Source organism: Peromyscus leucopus, chromosome 5 (genome assembly GCF_004664715.2).
Source record: "Peromyscus leucopus breed LL Stock chromosome 5, UCI_PerLeu_2.1, whole genome shotgun sequence".
NCBI lineage: Eukaryota > Metazoa > Chordata > Mammalia > Rodentia > Cricetidae > Peromyscus > Peromyscus leucopus.
The window spans coordinates 75325397-75349049 of record NC_051067.1 but is presented as its reverse complement, the minus strand read 5'-3'; the positions used below and the strand labels follow the sequence as shown (position 1 = coordinate 75349049).

General features: G+C 52.7%; 1 protein-coding gene across 1 annotated transcript in view; it reads right to left on the bottom strand.

Moving 5' to 3' along the window:
- Cacna1a (calcium voltage-gated channel subunit alpha1 A) overlaps nucleotides 1-23653 on the bottom strand; it is a 295083-nt gene that overhangs the window by 158065 nt on the left and 113365 nt on the right. Inside the window, exons 4-5 of the mRNA XM_037206465.1 lie at nucleotides 18614-18719; nucleotides 17430-17569 (exon numbers count right to left, since the gene is read on the bottom strand). Coding sequence (XP_037062360.1) covers nucleotides 17430-17569; nucleotides 18614-18719 — 246 coding nt within the window. The remainder of the gene's footprint in view (nucleotides 1-17429; nucleotides 17570-18613; nucleotides 18720-23653) is intronic.

Here is a 23653-nt window from a genome sequence, read left to right as displayed (position 1 = left end):
GATGGGACCCCAACAGGCCACAGCGTTATGTAAGGGACCCAGAATGCATTTAGCTTTCCCCTCCCACCCGCAGGGACTCTGAGGCAGTAGAAAAGAAGCTCAAGAATTCTCGGCTGCAGCGGGGCCTCTGCAGTCCTGGGTGACCGAGATTCTCAATGCACAGTGGTCCTCAAACTTACGGGACACCGGGTGCCTGGAAAAGAAATGTGAGGTCCTACACAGAGGACCACACAGATCATACTTAGGTCTCAAAGAACTCCTTCCAGCCCCAGCAAAAACAAACACCATTCCACAGAACGAGACATGCACAGCAAGAAGATGCGGCCCAGAGAGTCAGTCGAGACAAGAGTCGGCAGACGACCTCTGACCGGAGACTGATCTTTCCAACACCGATTACAGAACAACCATCTGCACGCTGCTGTTTGTGAATGTGTGTGAAATGTGTGCAAATGTGTGCACGCGCATGCAGAGTCAGACACGGACTCCAGGGCTTCCCCACTCACCATAAAATTCTTTTTGAGAAGGGATCTTCCATTGGACCTGGAGCTTGCCAACTTGTCTAGACCGGCTGGCCAGTGAGCCCCAGACCCTCGCTCTGTCCCCCAGTGGTGTGACCACAGGCATGCAGTATGACACTGGGATTTTGTCAACATTATTGTTGTTTTACATGGATGAGTCTTTTGCCTGCGTGAATGTCTGTAATGCAGTGCCCACAGAGGCCAGAAGAGGGCAGCAGATCCCCCTTGAACAGGAGTTATGGGCAGTTGGAAGCAGCCTGACAGGGTGCTGGGAACTGAACATCCCACCCCACCCCTGTCCTCTGGAAGAAAAGACATTGCTGTTAAACACTGAGCTATCTCTCCAGGTCCCACACCTGGATTGTTAATCATATCCAGTTCTACCCCACGTACATTTTTAAAGTCCCCAAACTTAAGGGGCTCCAGGTGCCTGGTGCATGAGCAGCATAAATTTCACACCTCATGTTATTTAAATAACAACAAAGGAGTACATAAAAGGGAGCAGAGGGGAGGCAGGGAGGGAGCTGGGAGGAGCTGGGAGGAGGAGAATTGAATATAGAAAAATACACTGTATGAAATTCTCAAAGAACTAATAAAAATATTAAAAATCCTTGTATAAAAAATGCATGTGCGATGGGGTAGTGAACAGGTGTGGGGGGGCAGGAGGCAGAAGACAACCGTGTGAATCCTCAGGAGCCTTTGAGGTAAGGTCTGTCATTGAACCTGGAGCTCTCGAGTTAGGTCAGGCTGGCTGGTCAACATGCCCTGAGATCCTGGCTCTACCTCCCCGGCACTGTGATCACAGGCATGTGCCCAGCTCTTTACATGGGTGCTGGAGATCTGAACTCAGGTCCTTCAGTCCTCAGCCACATCACCCCCCGACACGATCCTTTCATGAGTGCAGGCCAGCTGTGCTTCCAGATGTCCTATAATGGCACACAGGCCTTCCCAGGCAAGGGCCACCAGCTCAGAACCACGACGGTGCCGCTGCTGACCCCCACCCCAGGCCATGACATCACTACAAAAGATGGACCAGGGTCAGAATGATCAGCCGATCTGCAGGCGTGGAAACGCTGCATTGGAACTGGAAACACAGGAGTGGCCAGAGGCTGATGAGACAGCCAGAGCCAGAACTAGTGAATGAGTAAACCGAGGCACACACAGAGCCACTGTCTTGTTCGCTGGGACACATCACAAACAGGCCTGTTTTGGATCGGAGCCCAGTCCTAACCACATCTCCATGCAGTCGATGCTCGAGGACATGGTCCTTTCAGCCTGCCTGGGTCTCAGAATGTCTTTCCTCTCTAAAGCTTCTGACAGAAGACATGCACGTGGACTCTGCACACAGGCAGCAGCGCCCGAGGAGACACAGTAATTCCGTCACTAAAGCAGCTACCTTCCACTAACTGACGAGGGCCTGGTGCTCACGAGAGTGGGAGGCCTGGGGCATTTGCCTGCAAACAGAAGCGGAGAAAACGTTCTGGAGGATGGCCGTGGCAAATGTCACCTGCTGTGCCTGGGAGCTGCGGTGCAAGCGTGAGGAACTGGGTTCGGATCCCAAGCACCCATGTAAAAAGCTGGACACAGACCCCAGGACTAGGGAGGAGGAGACAAGAGGATTCCTGGGGCCCTATGGCCAGTCAGCACAGCCAATCAATGAGCTCCAAGTTCAGCGAGATCCTGTCTCAAAAGATAAGGTGGGGAGTGACTGAGGATGCCACTGGATTCCACACGGATGCATAGGAACATGTGGATCCATGCACCAGACCTTCCTCCCAGAACCACTGATGGCTGGGGACAAAGTCCAAGGCTACCTTGATTTTCCTGCCAGAGTTCTCAGCCTCGGCATGATTGACAAGTGACTAAATGTCTCTTTTCTCTCTCTCTCTCTCTCTCTCTCTCTCTCTCTCTCTCTCTCTCTCTCTCTCTCTCTCTCCTTTTTTTTTGAGACAGGGTTTCTCTGTGTAGCTTTGCACCTTTCCTGGAACTCACTTGGTAGCCCAGGCTGGCCTGGAACTCACAGAGAGCCACCTAGTTCTGCCTCCCGAGTGCTGGGATTAAAGGCGTGCACCACCACTGACCGGCAATGTCTCCTTTCTTGAGTCTTGCGTGCTGCATAAAATAGAGACCATGGAGAACCACCCTCATGGAGCTGCTGGAAGGACCCAATGATGGGTAGTTTAAGGGTGTGGCATGCAGGATACAGCCTCTGGGTTCAATCACAGCAGTTCAACTTCGGGCACCAGTTTCTTGTCACTAGCATGGGACAGTCATAGCTCTTACTCTGCAGGGTCTTTATGAAGGAGACTTTGTAAGAGATGGCACCCTCACACCAGGCTCAGTGCTCACAGAACAGCAAGTGTGTCCTGTGGTCCTGAGGAAGAGGCATGGGGGAGAAGTAAAGCATCCTTTGGTTCCTGATTTCTTTTTCTTTGTTTAAGGCGGGAGGTTAGCTCTAGGTGAGACTGACCGACAGGTCCCTCAGACAGGACATAAACACCAATAGTAGGTGACCGTGGGGGTGAAGAAACCAACCTAAACAGTAGGAGTGGTTGATTGCTGTAAGCGCTAGCTGTGGTTCCAAACATCTCCAGGGACTCCACGGGGCTCCCCTTTCCCTGGCGAGTTCCCAGCATTAGGGTTACATCAACCCCCTCACACATGCCTGCAGTCTCCTTTTCTTCCAGTTTTTTTAAATTACATTTGTGGTGTGTGTGTGTGTGTGTGTGTGTGTGTGTGTGTGTGTGTGTGTGTGTGTGTGTGCTTATCACAGCGTGTGCATGTGGAGATCAGAGGTCGGCCTCTGGGAGTCAGCTCTCCTTCCACTGTGTGGATCCCAGGGATTGACCTCGCCATGCTTGGTGACAAGTGGCCTTTATCCACTGAGCTAGCCGTCTTCACTTCTGAGACATGGACTCTCTCTACTGCTCAAGCCTAGCTTTGAACTTGCAATCTTTCTGCCCCAGTCTCCCAAGCAGCTGAGATCCTAGGAGTTTCCTTACCTGCCGAAATCCTCCCCAAACATCACAGCACAGGGAACAGCATTCACTGCTAAGTGCCTGGGTCCAAATCCCCAGTGAGCACAGGGCATCATCTGGCATTGATAAGAGAAAACTGGGAGGCCACGGAAAAGAAAACTGAGGTTCGAGGAGACCTTATAGCCAGTGAGAGAAAAGCCAGACTCTGCGTGGATCATTCCCCATTTCTTACGTGGAAATATACAGCGCTCCAGCGCTCAGGCAGTGGGTTAAGAACGGAGCCTCTATTTCCACTTTGCATCTCTACTAACTCAGTGTCACCAGACTCCGAGCTCCACCCCATACTCACAACCCACCCCAGCAGGGTCCCTTGGCGTGACTGTCCCTAGCACTTCCACAGATTCCGTAGCCTCTGCCCACTCCCCCATCTACCTCTTTTATCGTCCCCCTCAACTAAAATTAGCTTCACCGCGTCCCTGTCCCCAGCCCACCTGTCCTGTCTCTGGTTCCTCGAACTTGGGGTGGTGTGTCTCAGATGCGTCAGGAGCCTCCCCATGCCACAGCCACTTCCTGAGGCAAGGAGTGTTTGGGGGCACCAGAAGGGAGGGAGGACATTCTCACATCTTCCTCCTCCATGTTTAAGAAACCTACACCCACAAACGGCCAATGGAAGCTCACAGTGTTCTGTATCCTTGGCCACCAGGGAAAAGCAGGTCAAAAGTCCACAGCCAGAAAACAAATACCACCAACCAAAGAGAGAAGAAAATGAATGGTGGAGAGAGGGGGAAGAGGAGGCCTTCACAGCGGGCGGGAGTGCAATCGCCCCCACCCCCACCCGTGGGCTGGGTATGTAGCTCAGTGTTAGAGTGCTTACCTAGCATGGGTCTTCTCTCTCTCTCTCTCTCTCTACACACACACACACACACACACACACACACACACACACACACACACACTACACAACTTGAACATAGCACTTCTGGATGTACACACCAAAGGATGCCGAGACGTCAGCAAAGCCCAGAGACGCTCCCACAGCCATGCTCGCTGCTGCACTGCTCATACACAGCCAAGCTTTGAAACCAGATTATATTCCTATCAACAGATGGATAAAGAAAACCTGACCTCTGTCCGCAAGAACATTGTTCAGCCATAAGGAAGAACAAAATTCCGTTATTTGCAGGAACACGGACGGAACTGGAGATGATGCTGTCCAGTGAACGACCAGCCTTACAGGGATGAGTAAGGCGCGTTTTCTCTCATACAGGGATTCAGCGGAGGAAGAAACGCACATGAGGGTAAGGGGGTGCTGTCAGGAAACAGTAGCAAAGGGGCGGACTTACCAAAACACCGTGCAAGCCTAGACACACCATAGTGAAGCCTGCGGCTCTGAACAGTTAATATGTGCTCATCAAAAAGTTTGGAGGGAAAGAAACAAGCCTGAGGTAAGAGCTCTCTGACCCGCTGTGCCCTGATCCATATTTTAGTTTTAAAGTGTCCAAGGAAAGCTCTCATCAATGACCCTGAATAGACCCTGCGGTGAAAGTTTTATATATTCTTCCTCAATGCTTGCACCTTATTCACCGAGGCACCAGCCTTTGGCTGAACCCAGAGCTCGCGCCAACACTTCCTAGGGATCCCTTTACACCCCTCTCCCAGTGCTGCAGTTACAGGCAGGGGTCACACCCACAAACCTCATACAGGCTCTGGCTATCTCCCACCTCCTCCATCCCATGGCAAGCACTTTACCCCAAGCAGTCACCCCAGCCGGAAGCACCATGGTTCAGTTCTGCCCCTGGACATACACTCAAAAGAATCAAAACCAGGGGCTCAACCTGGCACACCTTGTTCCCAGCAGCATAGTGAGCCAAAAGGTCCGTCCACGGAGGGGTGGTTCTCAGACTCATTCCCACCAAGTAGTCTCCGCCAACACCAAGACCAAAGCGACAAGGTGGTTTCAAAGGCTAGGGGAGAGGAGAAGAGGGGTGATGTGTGGTGGGGACCCAGCCTGGGACGGTACCACGAAGTCTCTGGAGATGGAGGGTGGGCACATGAATAACTGGGTCTCCTGTAGCCCAGGCTGGCCTGGAAATCACTATGTAATCAGGGAAGACTTTGTACTCCTGAACTTCCTGCCTTGGCCTCCTCCCGGGGTCACAGAGATAAGCCAGCATGCCTGGCAGACGCAGCAGGGATGAACCCCAGGGCTTCTACCTGCCAGAAGAACACTCATCAACTGAGCCGTGCCCCAGGCTGCTGTGTGTGTTTAACTACTTTTTATTTCCAAAAAGAAGGATGACGAGGAGGCTGTGAGGAGGCCCAGGGACGTGGCAGGGCTGTGCTCTTGCCCCTGCGTCTGCTGCTTCTACAGCACGTTGCTGCGAGCATGCATGCTGAGATTTGCATCTGCTGTGTGCTAGGCTGGGCTCTGAGGTCTGAGCCACTGCCTTGAACTACACGGAAGTCTCTGCCTTCCCCAGGTTGACATTCTGAAGGAAGTCAATGAATCAGGAGAAAAAAATAAAGGAGGCTGGAGAGACAGTTTCGATGGCTAAGATTTGACACACAAGCATGAAGTCCTGAGACTGATCCCCAGAACCCATGTAAAGAGCCAGGCTGAGTGGCTCACAGCTGCAGGCCCCACACTGGGAAGGCTGAGACAGACAAGACAGCTAGCTCTCTGAAGCTCATTGGTTCTCGGTTGAGTTCCTGGTCCAGTGAGGGACCCTGTCTCAAAAACCATGGTGGAGAGCACCCGGAAAGACCAACTCTGGGCTGCACTGGCTCAGTATTCCCTCCCACAGACACAGGCATCCACACAAAGTGAGGTTTGGCAGCCGCTCATCAGGTGGAGAGTGAAGGGTGGGCACTGATGCTTCTGAGCAAAGGCCCAAGGCAGGGGAAGCCAAGCAGATGTCGAGAGGATGTTCCAGGCACAGGGAACATGTGGTTGCATCTGAGTGACCAAGGAGCAGGAAAGGAGACAAAGACAAGGAGACGCGGGCTGAGGGGCTGGACCCAGGGACTGCACAGGGGATTTGGTCTTTTCTAACGCTGGTGCTCACTAGTGCCCTCTACCGGCTATTCATAGAACAGACCCAGGGAGGGGAGAGCGAGGCGGGCTGAGCCACTGGAGGAGTCCTGTTTACTTTCAGGGCCTCATCATGAGGCTGTAGAGGCACCTCAGGGAGCACACAGTGAAAGCAGAGGCCAGAATGGGGCAGCTGGCCAGTCCAGGTGAGCCAGGATTAGATCGTAAGCCACAGATGGACGGATGGCATCTAGGAAGATGACGTCACCAAAACATGGGCAGTAGGGAGTGAGCATGGAGACATGGTGCAGAGGCCTGGGGTTCCATTCCCAGAACCTGCCGAGCGCGTGCAAAGGGCCCTGGGTCCCCAGTCAAGGGGTTTCGTCAAGAGCCAGTGGAGGTCCTGGAGACGGGGAGGAGACTGGAGAAGCTGGGAAGGAAAAGACAAGAGAGGAAGGAGAAGGGAAGGACACCCATTCTCTCGGGTGTGAAGCCTGACGGAGTCAATCCAGACGGGAGCCGTAAGTCACAGGATGCGCTGTCACACACTGCCACGGCTCAGTCCATCTCATCAGAGAAGGGATCTGGAGCGCAGCTCCACACCTCGGCCACAGTGAAGGTCAGCGCAGCCCCAAGCCCAGGAGAGGTGATTAGAAAGGTCTCCCTTCCACACAAACAACATGGTGTGTGAGGTGACGCTCACTGGTTCAGTCAACCCCCGTGTCAACACGGACCAAGCACCACGCTGAACCTGTGAACACATGCGAGGTCAAACATGGTGTGGTGGTAGCACACACCCGTGACCCCAGCAAATGGGCAGACTGAGGCAGGAGAGTATCTGGCTAGCTTAAACTTTGAAGAGTGACTCCTGTCAATCATGCAAACAAGCATTTGGGCATACTGTCACATTCCTGTCTTTCCAACACTGGAGGGGTAAAGGCAGAAGAATTGGGAATTCACGGTCACCCTTGGCTACATGACTGGTTCAAGGCCAGCCTGGGCTACATGAGACCTGCATCAAAAAAGAAAGGGGCTGGGAGGAAAACGTATCGGTTGCTAAACAGACTCCTGGAAAATGCAAACTGAATCTGTACCGAGGGCCTTGGGTGGGGGCTGGCCCAACCTGATGGGGTGCAGGTCCACTGTGCTTGGATTCTGTGTCTTGACTGTCCAGAAGCCTCGGGAAGCCCTGACCTCGGCTATACTACCAAGCTGCAGGGAGAAGAGCCTCATCAAGGCCTGGACAGTTCCTGCTCTGCAGATGGAAGAAAAGCCTTTTCTTAGCAAAGAGCCAGTTGGCGGTTCAGCTGACTCCCCTGGTAGCTCTGTGCCTGGAGGCTGCTGCACCCCGAGGGCCACTGCTGTACCCTGGGAGCCACGCAGGCAACTGATGTCTGGAATCTGGCTCTTCTCTTCCTGATGCCCGAGTCAGATGCCAAACAGTAACCTTCCCTCTACTTCCTGAGCATGAAGAGAAAGAATGCGGTGCCCGTTTAAACCCAGTGAGTGCCCGTTGCCGAGCTGCGAGGCTCCAGAGAGTCTTAGCTTCTCTCTCGTCTCGATCCCTATGGAGTAAGGAGACAGGCATGACAGGGTGTGACTCTGACACCCAGTCTCATCTCAGCAGGGGTCACATCTGCATCCTCCAGTGTCACTATTAACGTGTGTGTGTGTGTGTGTGTGTGTGTGTGTGTGTGTGTGTGTGTGTGACACTCATGATCCTTCTGCCTCAGCCTCCCAAGTGCTGAGGTCACAATGCTCACTCACACCAGGTCCAGCTTTTGCTTTCTTTTATTTTCTTTCACCTGGAGATGAAACCTAAGGTCTTGTCCACAGTAGACTGAAAATCTACCACCGAGCCACACCACGGCCCTCACTGGGGATTCTAGGCGGGCGCTGCTGCTCACACCCAGCCCCTCAAATCTGAGGCCCCCATTGGGCTTTCTGTCTATAGTAACTCGGTCCATCAGCAGCTCCGGCTGTAACTGGAGTGGGAGCTCAGAGCAAAAGGCTCCCTGTGAGTTCTCGCGCCGTCGGAATGTTGTGAGCTAAGCCTCAGAAAAGTGACAACAAACTCACACGTGTGTGTCTCCCCAAGAGCAACGAGGACTGGTGTGCGCAGCTAGAGCCAAACAAAGCTCCTCAGGGTGACAGGCGGCTGGGGCTGAGGGGGAGCACGTGCCTGGCATGCGGGAGGTCCTGGGTTCCACATCCAGCTTGGCTAAAGGAGGAGGAAGCTGAACAGGAATGTTGCCCACCTCTCAGGAGGCCAAGGAAGGAAGATCACAGCCCAGAGGCCAGCCTGGGCTTCCGGGTGAGACTATTGGAAAACAATGTAGTGGTGTCCACACAGGTGGACCTAGAGACGGAGGAGAGGAGGGAGAGGGGGGAGAGGAGGAGGACGGGGAGGAGGAAGAAGAAGGGGAGGAGGGAGTGAAGAGGAAGGGGGAAGAAGAGGAGGAAGGGGAGGAGGGGGAGGAGGAAGAGGGAGAAGAGGAGGAGGGGGAAATAGATGAAAGGGGGAGGAGGAGGGAGGGGGAGGAGGAGATAAATGTGCTTTCCTTTCCTAGACCTCTCTTCATCTCAGTCTGACCCTTGAAGCACACAGCCCTGTCCAACGTGACGCCTTGGGTCTCTGGGTCAGGACCAGATCCTTCCCACAAAGACAGAGGTCACCCACTTCCCAGCACCTCTGACCATGACAATGCAGTGTCCTGGGCTTGGCAGCCATTCCCAGGCAACAGGCCCCTCTTCCTTCCTGTTCCACTATTTCCTGTGTCTGCCTCAGCCACCATCCTGCTGCCCTGGGAGGAAGATCATCGCCTGGCAACCGCAGGAACACTGGCCAGATGCCCCAAGTGAGGCAGACTGGCATTTATCTCAGCAACTCAGGAGGACAGCCCAACCCTGTAGACAGACAGACAGACAACAAGGACTCCTCCAGTCCCACAGGGGGGATGGACAGGACAGCCCAATGCTGCACAAGAAGGTCACCAGCAGGCCCTTCCTGGGCAGAGGCCGAGGTGCTGTCCAGCGTGCTGAAACCTGCTCCTTCCAAAGCTCCCGCTTTCCCTAAGGGTTAACCGGAGACCCTTGGCAGGAGATCCCACCACCAGAATTAGTTGGGGACGATTCATAGAATTGTTCTATGCAGAAGCCTGAAGGAAGGGCTTCGTAAAGTCCCAGTCACCTCCCTGAGCAGCAGGGAAGCTGGATATGTACATATCCACTGCTCAGCTCCTGGGCTGAGGGAGGTCCTGGGGGTGGATTAAACATCAGGTACATGGGCTGCCCAGACATTGTGACGCTGCAGAGAGACCTATGGCATGGATGAAGGAGACGGGAGTGTTATGGTGGCTAAGATGTAGCTTGCTGGGAACTACTCAGCCTGGGCTCAAACTCAGGTTCCTCCTGCCTCAGCTTCCCAGGAGTTGATTGACAGGTACACACAGTGGCCCTTGCCTTACAAAGTGGAGGTGGAATAAGAAATCAGCCCAAACTCCTGTGGGGAGTTTTGCCACCCCCTGAGCAGAAACACAGAACTCACTTTCCTCTCCCCTCACAACCCTCCAGTGCTCACTGAGGAAGGCCCGGGGCTCGATTCACGCCATGTGTCATTTGCCAGCCATGTGATTCCTGCCACCGCTAAGAAGAAACACACTATCATCACACCTCTTCCCATAAGAAAGCACACACCTAGATGAGGTCAAGGCCCACGGCCAGGGTCAGCGACTCCCACGGCCCTAAAGCCCACGTCTTCACCCCTGGCTCACACCAGCCGGCACACATTTAGTGTGTGTGTGGGGGGGGCACAGGAGGGCATCTGTGGGGGTCAGAGAATAATCCACAGGAGCGGGTTCTCTCCTTCCGCCTCCGCCTCGGGGGTCCTGAGGAACTGACATCATCAAGCTCATCGGCAAGCACCTTCCGCTCCAGACCATCCCATCCGCCCCTCGGCAGTATCCTTTGTACATTTTGTACAATTCTTTTGTACATTTACTCCTCTTTATGCAACCCAGATAAGGGGAATAAACAAAGGCAGTCCTGGACTTCTCCCCCTAGCGGGCTCGGCTTCAACTCCCAAGTCGATACCCACAGAACTTTTGACTTTGGAGGAAATCATGCGGGATTTAACCTACCGGTTCTGAATGGAGAGAGCTGCCTTGGTTTAAATCCACACCCCTGTGTGGAAGATATTTAACCTTCACAGCCTCGGTTTCTTCACCCGTGGAATGGGAAGAACTTAGCAGTTAACACACAGACAGGCTGTGTTGACACAACTTGTGATTTTTGTTTTTTTAGCATTGATTCTGTAGCTAATACGAGACAGAGCCAGGCGTGGGGCACAGGCTACTGGGAATCTAGGGCAGGAGAAACGCTGGTTCAACACCAGCTTTGACTACAAGAGCTCAAGGCCAAACTGGGAAATTTAGTAAGATCCTGTTTCAGGATGAGGGGGCGGGGTGGGGATGCAGCGCTGTGGTAGGGTGACCGCCCGGGACACACACAGCCCTGGGTCCACCCCAGCAGCACAAACAACCCAGAGGAAACACACACAGTTCACAGGTGCGGAGCTAAGCACAGGCCTGAGGCGGAGCCTAACTTGGGCTCATGTGACCCTGGCTCCACATGGCCTCCTAGCAGAGTGACTAAAGTCCCGAGGAGTTTCGGCAGCTGGCATAAGCTGCTTCGCTCTGACACATTCCACTGTGAAGGGCTTGGGAGCCAGAGGGCAGCACTGGACACAAACTGTGAATGTAGTGCGTGGACACAGGAGGTGCTCAGAAGATGGCAGGTAACCGGGCAGCCACACCGACACCACTCTGTGAGAACTGAGTACAAGTACACAGAACGAGGCCCAACAAATCTCACCCAAACTCGGAAAGATCAATGCTCTCATTACGACTTGCATCAAGAAGCATGCAAAGCATTCATTCTACAGTGGGGATGCCCGTGGCACTCAGAGTGACCACAAACAACACAACTTGCGCATCAGCCTGATGGCTGTGTTTGTTGTTGATTTCAAGACGCTGTTTGTATGTGCAGGCGCCTCAGGGCAGCTACAAAAGAAGAGAAGAGGAGGTGTGGACTCATGATGTGTTTCCTCAGTTGAACAAAGTGGAGTGAACATTAGAGGTTTATGACTTGATGCCTGTGGATTTGTTCCTCAAGTATACAACAGAAAGAGGAAAGGAGGTGAGAGAATTCTCTATGAATTTCCCTTTCTTTCTGATTTTTGTTTTGTTTACAGTCTTGTGGATGAAACATGCTCCCAAGCATAGGGGTTGAAAACCAGGGTTTTGCTCATGATTGGCAAGTGATTTACCTAACACTCACTGAGCCATGCTCCCAGCCCCTCACTGGGGGATTCTAAGCCGGTACATGAGCCCTGAGCCAATGTCCCACATGCTACAATGCATTGAGAAAAAGTAACTTGCATAAAGCCACATTGAAATTGAACCCAACACTCTGGATGATCTGTCTCTATCAGCTGATGGCATCCATGTCCTAAACTGTATTCTAGAATATTTGAGGGTCAAAAGGATTATCACGTTCCAAATGCACAATTGCTTATTTCACTGACCACCTACCAAGCGTGCGGCTTGCTGCTAGGCCCATGACCACCAAACACTGTGTCTATCTCATTCCTGCTGAAGTCTGTGATCCTGTCTTTTTAAAAACTTATCCATGTGTTTGTTTATTCATTTTGTATGTGTGCATAAGTAAGTGTGTGTGAGTGTGTGTGTGTCCCTGTGTGTGTGTGTGAGTGTGTGTGTGTCCCTTTGTGTGCGTGCGTGTGTGTGTGTGTGTGTGTGTGTGTGTGTGTGTGTAGGACGACACCCTGGGGTAGTCTGCTCCCTCTTTCTACCGTATGGGTCGCAGGGATCACAGTCCCCAGGCTGTCATCTATTATGTATCGCCCTATTGTTCCAGCAACCTGTCAGTCTTGTGTTTATTACCAATCTGCATCTCCATCATTTATCTCATAACTCGTCTGGGGGCTGGGGAGACGCCTCAGTGTCAGTGGGTGAAGGGTCTGCTGTACGGGCACAAGGACCTGAGTTCGGATCCCCAGCTCCCATGTGAAAACCTGGGCATGGCACTGTGATCCCAGAGAGCAGTGGCGAGTCAGTGAGCTCTAGGTTCTGTGAGAGACCTTGTCTCATAAAAAAAAAGGCTGAGTGATTGGGAAAGACACCAGACATCAACCTCTGGCCTCCACGTGCACACACATATGTGTGTGCACACATGCATGTAACACACATGCACACACATACAGGCACACTCATACCTAAATATCTGCCTTTACATATATCTCATATGTTATCTATGTGTCTATCACCCCATCTGTTTTTTAATCATTTATTTTTCTATCTAACAACCTATCTTCTATCCCCCTATTACCTGTGTATCCTATCTGTCGTCTGTTACCATCATCTATCTATCTACCCATCTACCCATCCATCCTCCTCCACCCACCCACCTCCACCCATTCGTCTATCCATCCATCCACACACCCACCCATCCATCTATTTGTCCATCCACACATCCATCTACCCACCCATCCACCAATCCATCCATCAGCCATACATTCATCCATCCATCCATCCATCCATCTGTCCCCATCCACCCATTCATCCGTCCCCATCCACCTATCATCTGTCTCTATCATTTGTCTCCCTGAACATCACAGTATGAACCCTATCACCTCAGACCAGACCCACACAACCCTCTAAATGTCCATCTCACACATTTTCATTTTAACCTTCAGAATTTCAAATACAATGAAAGTATACTTAAAAAGAAACTGACAAAAGTCACAAAATCAGAATTTCTCCAAGGCCTTTTTTCCCTCTCCTTTCTCAAAGAGAAAAACAAAACAACACCACCCTCCCCAAGGCAGCAACTCCATGGTTAAGATGTTTCTCATCAAATCTCACATAAGACAAAGGCAAAAAGCCCTGGCAGTCCACAAGACACAACCACTGACTGAACCCTGCAGGCTGCTGGGGAATGGAAGGCAGCCAGCTAATCAGCAAATGCTCGTTAAAGCCGCCACTTGTCTAGATGTCCAATCAACGCCCCAGACCCCTCCCTCAGGCAGAATCCAGCACTGATCACCACTGCTGACTGGTGGGGGGCTGCCTTTGCAGGACAGAGCCCCAGAGGCCACGCGGGGTGTGAGCCCTAGGCAGACAAGGGGGCATGGCTGACCAGATAAACATGCAGTTGAAACAAGGGGGGAGGGAGAGGGGAGGGAGAAGGGAGGGAGAGGGGAAGGAGAGGAAGGGAGGGGGAGGCTGTAAAGAAAGGCTAGGACAAGAGGATGAGGCAGGTACAGTGTGGGAGGAGAAGCATTCAGGGATGGGCAGTGGGTAGGTCCCCCAATCACAAGGAGATGTGAATCAGTGACACATGTACATACTTACACACATGCACAGAGTCAAATATGGTCCAAAGATGCACTCACTCACACTATACACCACACATAAACACACAGACACAGACAGACACACCATATAAACATATACACACAAATATACAAGCACACCACACATACCCAAATACACACACACACACACACACACACACACACACACACACACGCCAACATAAATCATTCTGCTGAAATAGAGAAAAGGGGTGGATACTAACTCTCACCTGACATGGATGCCTGGGACCACGTGTGGACCCTCTGTAAGAGCAGAAAGTGTTCTTAATCACCAAGTCTTAACCCCAGTTCCCACCACAGTTTTTACGACAGTCAGCCTGCTGGGTTGTCTAAAGATGAGATCCTTAGCAACAGAAGAGAAAACTGTCTAATTTTGTGTCAGGTCCCAAGAGCCTGCCCAGGGCACAAGCCACAAGATTTGACATAATGAACAGCATGTCCTCCGTGAACACAAGGACATGCAATACTGCCCAGGACCCTTACAACATGCCAGCTGCACCAGACACAGACTCATGAGAACTCCTCTAAGGAGATACAGGGCCTTGAAACAAAGGCAAGGTGACTGGTGGTGGGAAGTGTGTCCCAGACCTGCGGGGGTTGGGCCCGCCAGCCCAGGATGGGATCCATTGCTCAGGTACGGGAGCTGGTGGACCTGGTGGACCGGTCTAGTCAGTAAAGTGCTGCTGCAGACTTGAGTTCACGTTCCTACAACCCACGTGAAATCTGGGCATGGTTGCAATCCCAGCACTGGGAAGACGGAGACAGGAGGATACCTGGACTCCCAGGACACCTAGCCTAGTCTACTTGATTAGCTCTAGGCCAGAGAGACTCTCAGAAAACAAGGTGGGCAGCGCCTGAGGAATCACACCAGAGGTTGACCCCTGACCTTACACCCCTGTGCACAGAGGTGCAGGAACATACACTCACACCTACACACACTCCAAATACACACACACACACACACACATACACACACACACACCTACACACACTCACAGTGCATACACGCACCTACACACATCCACATGCCCACCTACAGATACAAATTTGCACCACACACCTGCACACCCTCACACACTCAATGTATACACTCACATCTACACACATCAGCACCTACACATACAAAAACAAATACCTACAAACACACCCACTCTCACCTGCACCTACACAGACACACACACACCTCTACACTCATACCTATATGCATTTAGTATATACACGGGCACATACACAGATACACACACACAGACACCTGCACACTCTCACACCTACACACACATGCGCACACACAAAAGAACAGGGAAAAGAGAAACAAGCCCATCGTTCACGGTATTTCCAGATAACGAGATGTGGGCTCCGCCCTAACCTACAGATTTACTCTGATGGATTCTTAACGTGCTGGCATTACTGGGAGAAGGGCACTGTCTGGGAAAAGTGGGTCTCTAGGGCCACCTTGCAGTCCCCCCACCCCACCCCACCTCCGCCTGTCTCTTCCAGGCCACGGAGAGCACAGAGAAGCCTTCACCCTAGCTCCTGCCACTGCGGCGTTCTGTCCAAGAGCACAAGCAGCCATGGCATGGAGCCTCTACTCCCACCATCCAAAATAAGGCCTCCCCCTTCAAGGTGGGTTACGCCAGACATTTGGTTATAATGACAGATAAGATGTGTGACATCCACCAAAAGTAACAGGACCTGGGGTGGCAGCGGGAGCCACTGGGAAGGACAACATGCCCATAGGAAAGAGAGAAGAAGGGGTCAGGGTAGAGGAGATCCGGAACTGAACAGCTGAGGGACTCAGAGAAGAACAGAAGGAGGGCAGAGAGGGAGTCCCCCACCCCACCCACCCCCAGCCAGTACAAGACTGCCGGGTCCATCCTGGGGGCGTTGTCTAACAAGGTTCTTGGAGTCTTTGCAAAGATTGGCTACATAGTGGCTGTCCTAGTTAGCTTTAACTGCCAACCTGACACAGCCTAGAGTCCCCTGGGGGAGTCTCAGTTGAGGGATTGCTTAGATTAGATTGGTCCGCAGGCAAGCCTTTGTGGCCCTGTCTTGATTGTTAATTGATGTAGGAGGGCAGTGTCTTTCCCTGGGCAGTGGTCCTGAGTTGTAGAAATAGCTAGCTGAGCACAAGCCAGAGAGAGAGCCTGCAAGCAGTGTTTCTCCAGGGTTTCTGCTTCAAGTTCCTGCTTTGACAGCCCTTAGTGATGAACCGTGGCCTAGAGGTATCAGCAAAATAAATAATTTTCCTCCTCTAAGTTGCTTTTGGTCAGACAGTTTATCACAGCAACAGAATGAAAAGAACACTCCCCAAACCCATCTCCATTTGCTAAGTACAAGCTCACATTCTCCAGCTTCTGTGACTGACTTCTAACCAACATACACTTTTTCTTGTAGTACTGGAGATCAAATCCAGGACTTCATGGAAGGCAAGAGCTCTATCATAGCCCCATCCACTGGAATATGAACAGAGGAGTCAAGGTCCAAGTCCTTTTCAGCCTCACAAACTATCCCAGTATCCCCCATGTTCATTTACCGTCTGTGGTTTATTGTTAACAGACTCCAAATTTGGGAAAACTGCAGTTTGACACTAAAGAGCCACAATATGGCAAGGGCTCTAGGCTGTCAATCATTTGGGGAGACAAGAGTGCCAAATAGAAAGCACCATTTTCGACTTTTTTTTTTTTTTTTTTTGAGACAGGGTTTCTCTGTGTAGCTTTGCACCTTTCCTGGAACTCAGTTGGTAGCCCAGGCTGGCCACGAACTCACAGAGATCCGCCTGGCTCTGCCTCCAGAGTGCTGGGATTAAAGGTATGCGCCACCACCGCCCGGCCCATTCTCGACTTTCAATGAGTGGCAAACTTCCATTAAGTTGAAGTCATTCTTAGTTTGGAACCATTTGTTGTAGCAGCCAGTGTGGGAAGCATATATACATTTGCTTTTCAACCACAGCCCATTCCTTGTATCCATATCTGAAAACCCCTTAAAGAAATGAGCAAAACCTGTCAAAGTCCAAACCATAAGTTCATGCCACCAGAAACCCTCAGCACACAGTCACCACCATGAAAAAAAGGTACCACGTTTCCAAGCAAAGGATGAGATTCACTAATGAGGAGCTCTCAGACACTTTGGTTTGCGGGTTTAAATCCCAGCTCCACTGCTTAGCGGCTGGAGCTTTATCCTTCTTGAGTGGGGGGTTGGGAATGGGGGCATCTTCTGCCACACTGGGTTATGCTGAGGACTACACGGTCATGTGCACGAGGCACCGTAGAAGCTGCCAGCTACAGCAGGTCATTGTTTTAGCTCCATCAGTCAGCACTCACTGCGAGAGACGGTAGAGACACAGAGGTGGTGGGAAGAAGACAGATGTGCACGAAAGGACACTGGGCACAGGTCTCCAGCCTGGGTCACCTTGGGGAGAACATGCTATAGAATGTGATGCAGTCGCCTACCCTGTTAGCACCACGACAAAGTCCATGACATTCCAGCCATTCCTCAGGTAGGAGCCTTTGTGGAAGGCAAAGCCGAGAGCCACGATCTTAATTCCAGCCTCGAAACAGAAGATTCCGATGAAGTATGGTTCCGTGTCATCCTGGAAGGAGGAGAAGGCATCAGTGGTGTGGGTGGTGGAGAGTGGCATAACCCCAAGGCAGCACACCCAGAGATGTGGACCCACCTGCCCCTCCCAACAGGCCGGTGACCAAAGGCTGAGACCTCTGGAACTAAGCCAAAAGGAACACACTCCAGAAGTTGAGCTGCCTCAGACACTGTGACCCAGTGACAGAACTCTTAGAACAACCCACTGCCTGGGTAGGAATCCTGCACTCCCACCCTTAGAGACGTGGGTGCTGCCTTGGTTGAGACTTTGGACGCCAAGAGGGCCCAGCCCAGCAGTCACACCTGGTCTGGAATCCACCAGTGAGAAGCTGACAGTGTGGCTACAGGAGCAGAGCTTTTGCCTAGAAGCCCCTCCTGGGGGCAGGGCCACGGCTCAGTCAGAGAGCTCAGAGAGCTACCACAGCATGTGAGAGGCAGCCAACAGGTACTAAGTAAACAAACCGAGTCTGCTTCTGGCTCCTGGGAGCACAAAACAGCCCTAAGATGGCAGAGCCGAGACAGTGAACACGGCACCGACGGGTGCCGAGGCACTGCCGGCACCGAAAGAGGCACTGCCGGCACCAAAGCGTTATCACGCCACCCGAGGTGCCCTGCCTTTCCAGTCACGCAGACCCCAGGCTGTGGAGCTCAACTCTGGATGAGTCCCAGAACACTCCTGTCAAGGAAGCTGAGCACAGAGGGAAACAAGGGTGTGACTGGGTCCTCAGTGACTGATCTGAGGAGTGGGTTCACAGTGGCTAGCTGCCCTCTTCTGGGTTAACGTAGAGTCACACTTCTTTTTTCATGAAAATTGTGTTTCTGAGCATAAAACAGAAAGTAGAATTTGGACCGAGTACGATGTCTTCGTGGGCAGTGTGATGGTCACTGTGGCCTGGTGTACACCAGGTCTGCTGGGTTTCAAGGATGGGCCTGGGCAGTGAGGGCTTCCATGCCCACAGGCCACTGATGATTCTGCAAGGCAGGCCTTCTCCACACAGCTCTCAGCCCAGGGACCCAGACCCCTCCACCCATTGCTCACCAGTCGCTCAGACATGGGCGTCTTGTCGTCGTCAGGGAGGTGCTGCTCCAGGGCCAGGACGATGCAGTTGGCAATGATGGTGGCCAGGATCATGTACTCGAAGGGAGTGTGGGGGTTAAGGAGCAGACACCAGTGGCTTTGTGCCTAGCATCCTGTCCTCTCCCAGCAACCCGGCCCAACACCCTTGTCCACCCCCTTGTGCCCCTCAGCCCATCACACCCCTACCACATCCACGCACACAGCCACCTGCCTCATCTGTCTGGGGAGCACCCTGCGGTTCCCAGCCCTGCACCTGTGACTTTAAAAAGAATGTTCCTATTAGCATGTACTAGGTACACACAGGGGTCACATTCGCCTCCCCCCCCCCCCCCGTCCCCTCGCCACCTAGTCCCCCAGTCCCTCTTCTGGTTTCTTTTCTTTCTTCTCAATGAGTTTAAGGCTGCTCACAGGCAGTGACTTCACCCCTGGAGAAAATGTCACCCCAACTAACTGCTCATAAACCCTCAGGAAAGGATGAAGCTTTAAGATGGCCTCTTTCCTCCACGAAACGGTGCCGACAGGCCCAGTCTTGTGCAGGTACTCACAGCTGCCTTGAGTTCGAGTCCACAGCATGCCACGCCCCACCCGTTCTCCGTCCTTTCTTTCTCTGTATCCACCCCCCACGCAGCACAATCACTGCAGATGATGTGGCTCTGCGATGGCTGCAGGACACACAGCATCCCCAGCAACCACTACAGGACCAAGGGCGGAAGAGAGCAAAGTTCCCGGACTCACAGAGACACACAGACCACACCAGACAGTGCCACGGTGCGGAGAGCATGGCCCTCTGCATGAGTGTGCCAGCATCCAGGAATCCAACCGGCCGGAGATGAAAAGTATTCAGAGAGAAAAGTGTGTCAGGCTGAGCGCGTATGTACAGACCCTGAACAACCCACTGCAGCAGCTAATGAGAAGAGAGCCTCCACGTTAGGTCCATGTCACCCAGAGATGAGCTGGCATCTCTGGGAGGAGGTGTGCAGGTCTGGTAGGCAGGGCTTGAATGTCTGCAGGTTTGGGTATTCCTGGAGTCCAGGAACTGACCCACTGTGAACACAGAAGGATGACAACGGGTCACACCTATAGTAAGAATGCAAATGCTATAGAGAAGAGGCAGGAAGAGACTCCGGAAACACAGTGGCCAGGCGGCTGGGAGATGGCGCACTCTGTAAAATGCCTGCTATAAAAGCACACGGATCCCAGCTGAAGGCCCAGCATCCCCGTGACGATGGGTGTACCAGTGCCCATCTGAACCCAGCACCCCCGTGACGATGGGTGTAACAGGGCCCATCTGAACCCAGCACCGGGGAGCTGGGTGTGGATCCCAGTGCCCATCTGAACCCAGCACCGGGGAGCTGGTGTGGATCCCAGTGCCCATCTGAACCCAGCACCGGGGAGCTGGGTGTGGATCCCAGTGCCCATCTGAACCCAGCACCGGGGGAGCTGGGTGTGGATCCCAGTGCCCATCTGAACCCAGCACCGGGGAGCTGGGTGTGGATCCCAGTGCCCATCTGAACCCAGCACCGGGGAGCTGGGTGTGGATCCCAGTGCCCATCTGAACCCAGCACCGGGGAGCTGGGTGTGGATCCCAGTGCCCATCTGAACCCAGCACCGGGGAGCTGGGTGTGGATCCCAGTGCCCATCTGAACCCAGCACCGGGGAGCTGGGTGTGGATCCCAGTGCCCATCTGAACCCAGCACTGGGAAGCTGGGTGTGTATACCAGTGCCCATCTGAACCCAGTACTGGGAAGCTGGGTGTGTATACCAGTGCCCATCTGAACCCAGCACCAGGGAGCTGGGTGTGGATACCAGTGCCCATCTGAAACCCAGCACCGGGGAGCTGGGTGTGGATCCCAGTGCCCATCTGAACCCAGCACCGGGGAGCTGGGTGTGGATACCAGAGCTTACCAGCACTACTCTATCTGCAACAGGGGACTCGAGGTTTACCGAGATACTCTGTCTCAAAACTCAGGTGCAGAGAGATTGAAAACGGTGCCCGGCGCTGACCTTGCAGACCTCTGACTTCTGTGTGCACACACCCACACATGTGAAAACACACTTACACTTTCTCTCTCTCTCTCTCTCTCTCCCTCTCTCTCTCTCTCTCTCTCTCTCTCTCTCTCTCTCTCTCTCTCTCTCTCTCTCTCACACACACACACACACACACACACACACACAGACCAGTGGTCTGTGTGACACCCAAAGCCTAAGCAACAAAAGAAAAATGGATATTGTCCAGCAAGATGGCTCGCTCAGTGGGTGAAGGCACTGAGTGAGAGTCCTGAGCCGGATCCCAGAACCAACATGGTGGAAGGAGAAAAATGACACTTGAAAGTTGTTTTCTGACCTCCATCCATGAACCGTGCGCATGTGTTCGCACACGCTCATGCACACATACACACACATACACACACACACACACGTGCAGCATGCATGCAAGGCCCCTCTCCTGCAGATTAAAAAAAAAAACACCACAGGGAGGTACTAGCTCTCACCCCCACAAAAACAGCAGGAAGTAGAACAAAGCTAGCTAGAGAGCACCAAGTGCTGGCGAACTGGGGGCCCAGGACCCTGTGCACTGCTTTAGGGAGCATGAGGCTGTGTGGCTACCTTGAAAATGAGCCTGGCATTCCTGAAGAAGGTTAAACATGGAGTTACCACCCCACACCAGTGGTAATTCTACTCTGAGATACAGAGCCCAAAGAATGAGAAAACCAGAACTCAAACACTGCTATGTGAATGGCGATAGCACATTCTCGACCTGCCAAAAGGTGGAAGTCACCTACTCGGGCACGGCTGAACCGGCAGGTGCGAACAGGGAGGGTGAGCTCTGTCCAGTGTGGACTGCACCGATACGTGGACAACCTCGAGAACACGAGGCTGAGTGAGAGGAACAGGGCACAAAGGAACACAGACAGGGCCACTGTGTGCAGAATACACAGACTCAGAAGATCTTCAAAGCAGCTTCCTGGAGGCTGGGGGATGAGGAAGGGGAGGGTAATGGCTTCATGTGTGGGAACTAGATACACAGTTGCACCATACCTGGACTGTACTAAAAGCCAGGGGATTAGTCACTTGAAAACATCTCAGGCCTTTAGGAGGCAGAGGCAGAAACATCTCTGTGGTTTTAAGGCCAGCCAGGTCTATATAGCCAGTTTCAGGCCAGAGAGGGCTACAAGTGAAATTCCATCTTGGGGTGGGGGTAGGGTGCTGGAGACACGGCTCAGCGGAAAGAGTGTGGAGGACCCAAGTTCAGGTCCTAGGACCTGACACCTTCTGGGCTCCATGGCACTGCTCTCTCTCTCTGTCTCTCTCTCTCTGTCTCTCTCTGTCTCTGTCTCTGTCTCTCTCTCTCTCTTACACACACACACACACACACACACACAACACACACACACACACACACACAGTCTTTCGTTGGCTGAAGAGATGGCTCGGCACAGCCATTAAAGGGTGAGCCTCACAACCAAAAGGAATAACAAGTAGTCAGAGCAGGCATCTCAGAAGGGGATCTGACAGTACTTGAGAGAAGGGAAGTACCCTTTCCCTCTGTCTCTCTCCCTCACCCCAGGAACTGTCTGTTAGTTCCCATGAGACCTCAGCACTTGGGAGGAGCCATGTTGTTGCTCCATCTCAACACACACACTAGTTCACAGAGAACACCTTAGCTCTCTCAGAAGAAACCCTAGTGAGCGGGGCTAGCAATCTTAGAGCTGGAAGGGTGAGCATGAACAAGTGGATGTCAGACATGCAACCACAGCACTCAAGGACAGGGACAATTGGTTCCCAGCCTGACACAGTGCCTGAGCGGGCACTGTCCTGGCACTGTGGGGAGTGGAGTAGCATGCATGATTCTTGCCATCTGCAACACCAAATGCATCATGTGAGCCCCTAAGGACAGTGTGTCTCCTATTCTGAGCTGGGAGAAACTGGACCCCCTCAGTGTGTCCCTTTAAGAAGTTGATTAGCTTGATCTCCCCTTTGAATCTAGATCTGTTCGGCAGTTTGCCTAGGTTTTTGAGGCAGGGTCTCAATCTGTAGCCTTGAACTGGGAGCCTCCTGCCTCAGCCTATTTTCCAGATGGAAAGGTAAACGGAGGAGAAAGCAAATGTAGGAGAAAGCATCTCAGGAAGGCGGCAAAGTCCGGCCTTTTCTGTTTGCTGTCAGTCTCACTGCCCAGCTGCAAACAGCAATTTAGGACGACAATAAAAGCGCCTCACAGCCCATCAGTGACTGGCTTCTTGCCTCTCAGTGCCACTCACTAGTCCCAGAACAAAGCGCTGCAAAGACTCCCCTCTGTCTCACCCTGCAGCCTGGAAAACAAGAGCCAATATTTGCACACAGAGAAAGCAAGGCCAAGCCCTCGCTGGCGATTGGAATGAGACGCGCGTCCTCTCTCAGCCTGGGTGGCTGGCTGCTTCTTCGTGGAGCGCCATCTCCCTCTGGCATTCCTTGGCTTCCTGTCCCCAGATGGCTGCCGTGGAACTGCCTTCGCAGCAGCTGGCACCGCGTTTAGGTGGTGCTGTGTCAGCATGGTTCGCACTGCCTGGGGTTCAGATCCCAGAATCCCCCAGGTCTGAAAGGAAGGCTTGGCGTGCGGAGGAGTGGAAGCGAGACTCCGTCCTTTTGTAACTTCATTGTATTTTATTTATCAGTTTCAGCAGGGTTGAGGATGGAACCCTGGGCCTCATGCGTGCTAACAAGCCACATCAGCAGCCCTCTTCCTACTTTTTATTTCAGGATCTAGCGCAGTCACCCAGGATCGAGGTCGCTCTGTAGCCCAGGCAAGCCTTACACCTGCAACTCTCCTGCCTCAGCCTCCTGAGTCCCTGGAATGACAGACCCATGTCCCCCCAGGCTCAGCTCCTGATGCTATTTCCTTTTCTTTTTGTCAAATCTAAACGCACACACTCCCAAGTGTCATTTCACAGACCCCGAGTGTGAGTCAGTGATAGTGGCCTTATGCTCTGGCCACACAAAGCAAGCTTTCAACATCATGGGCAT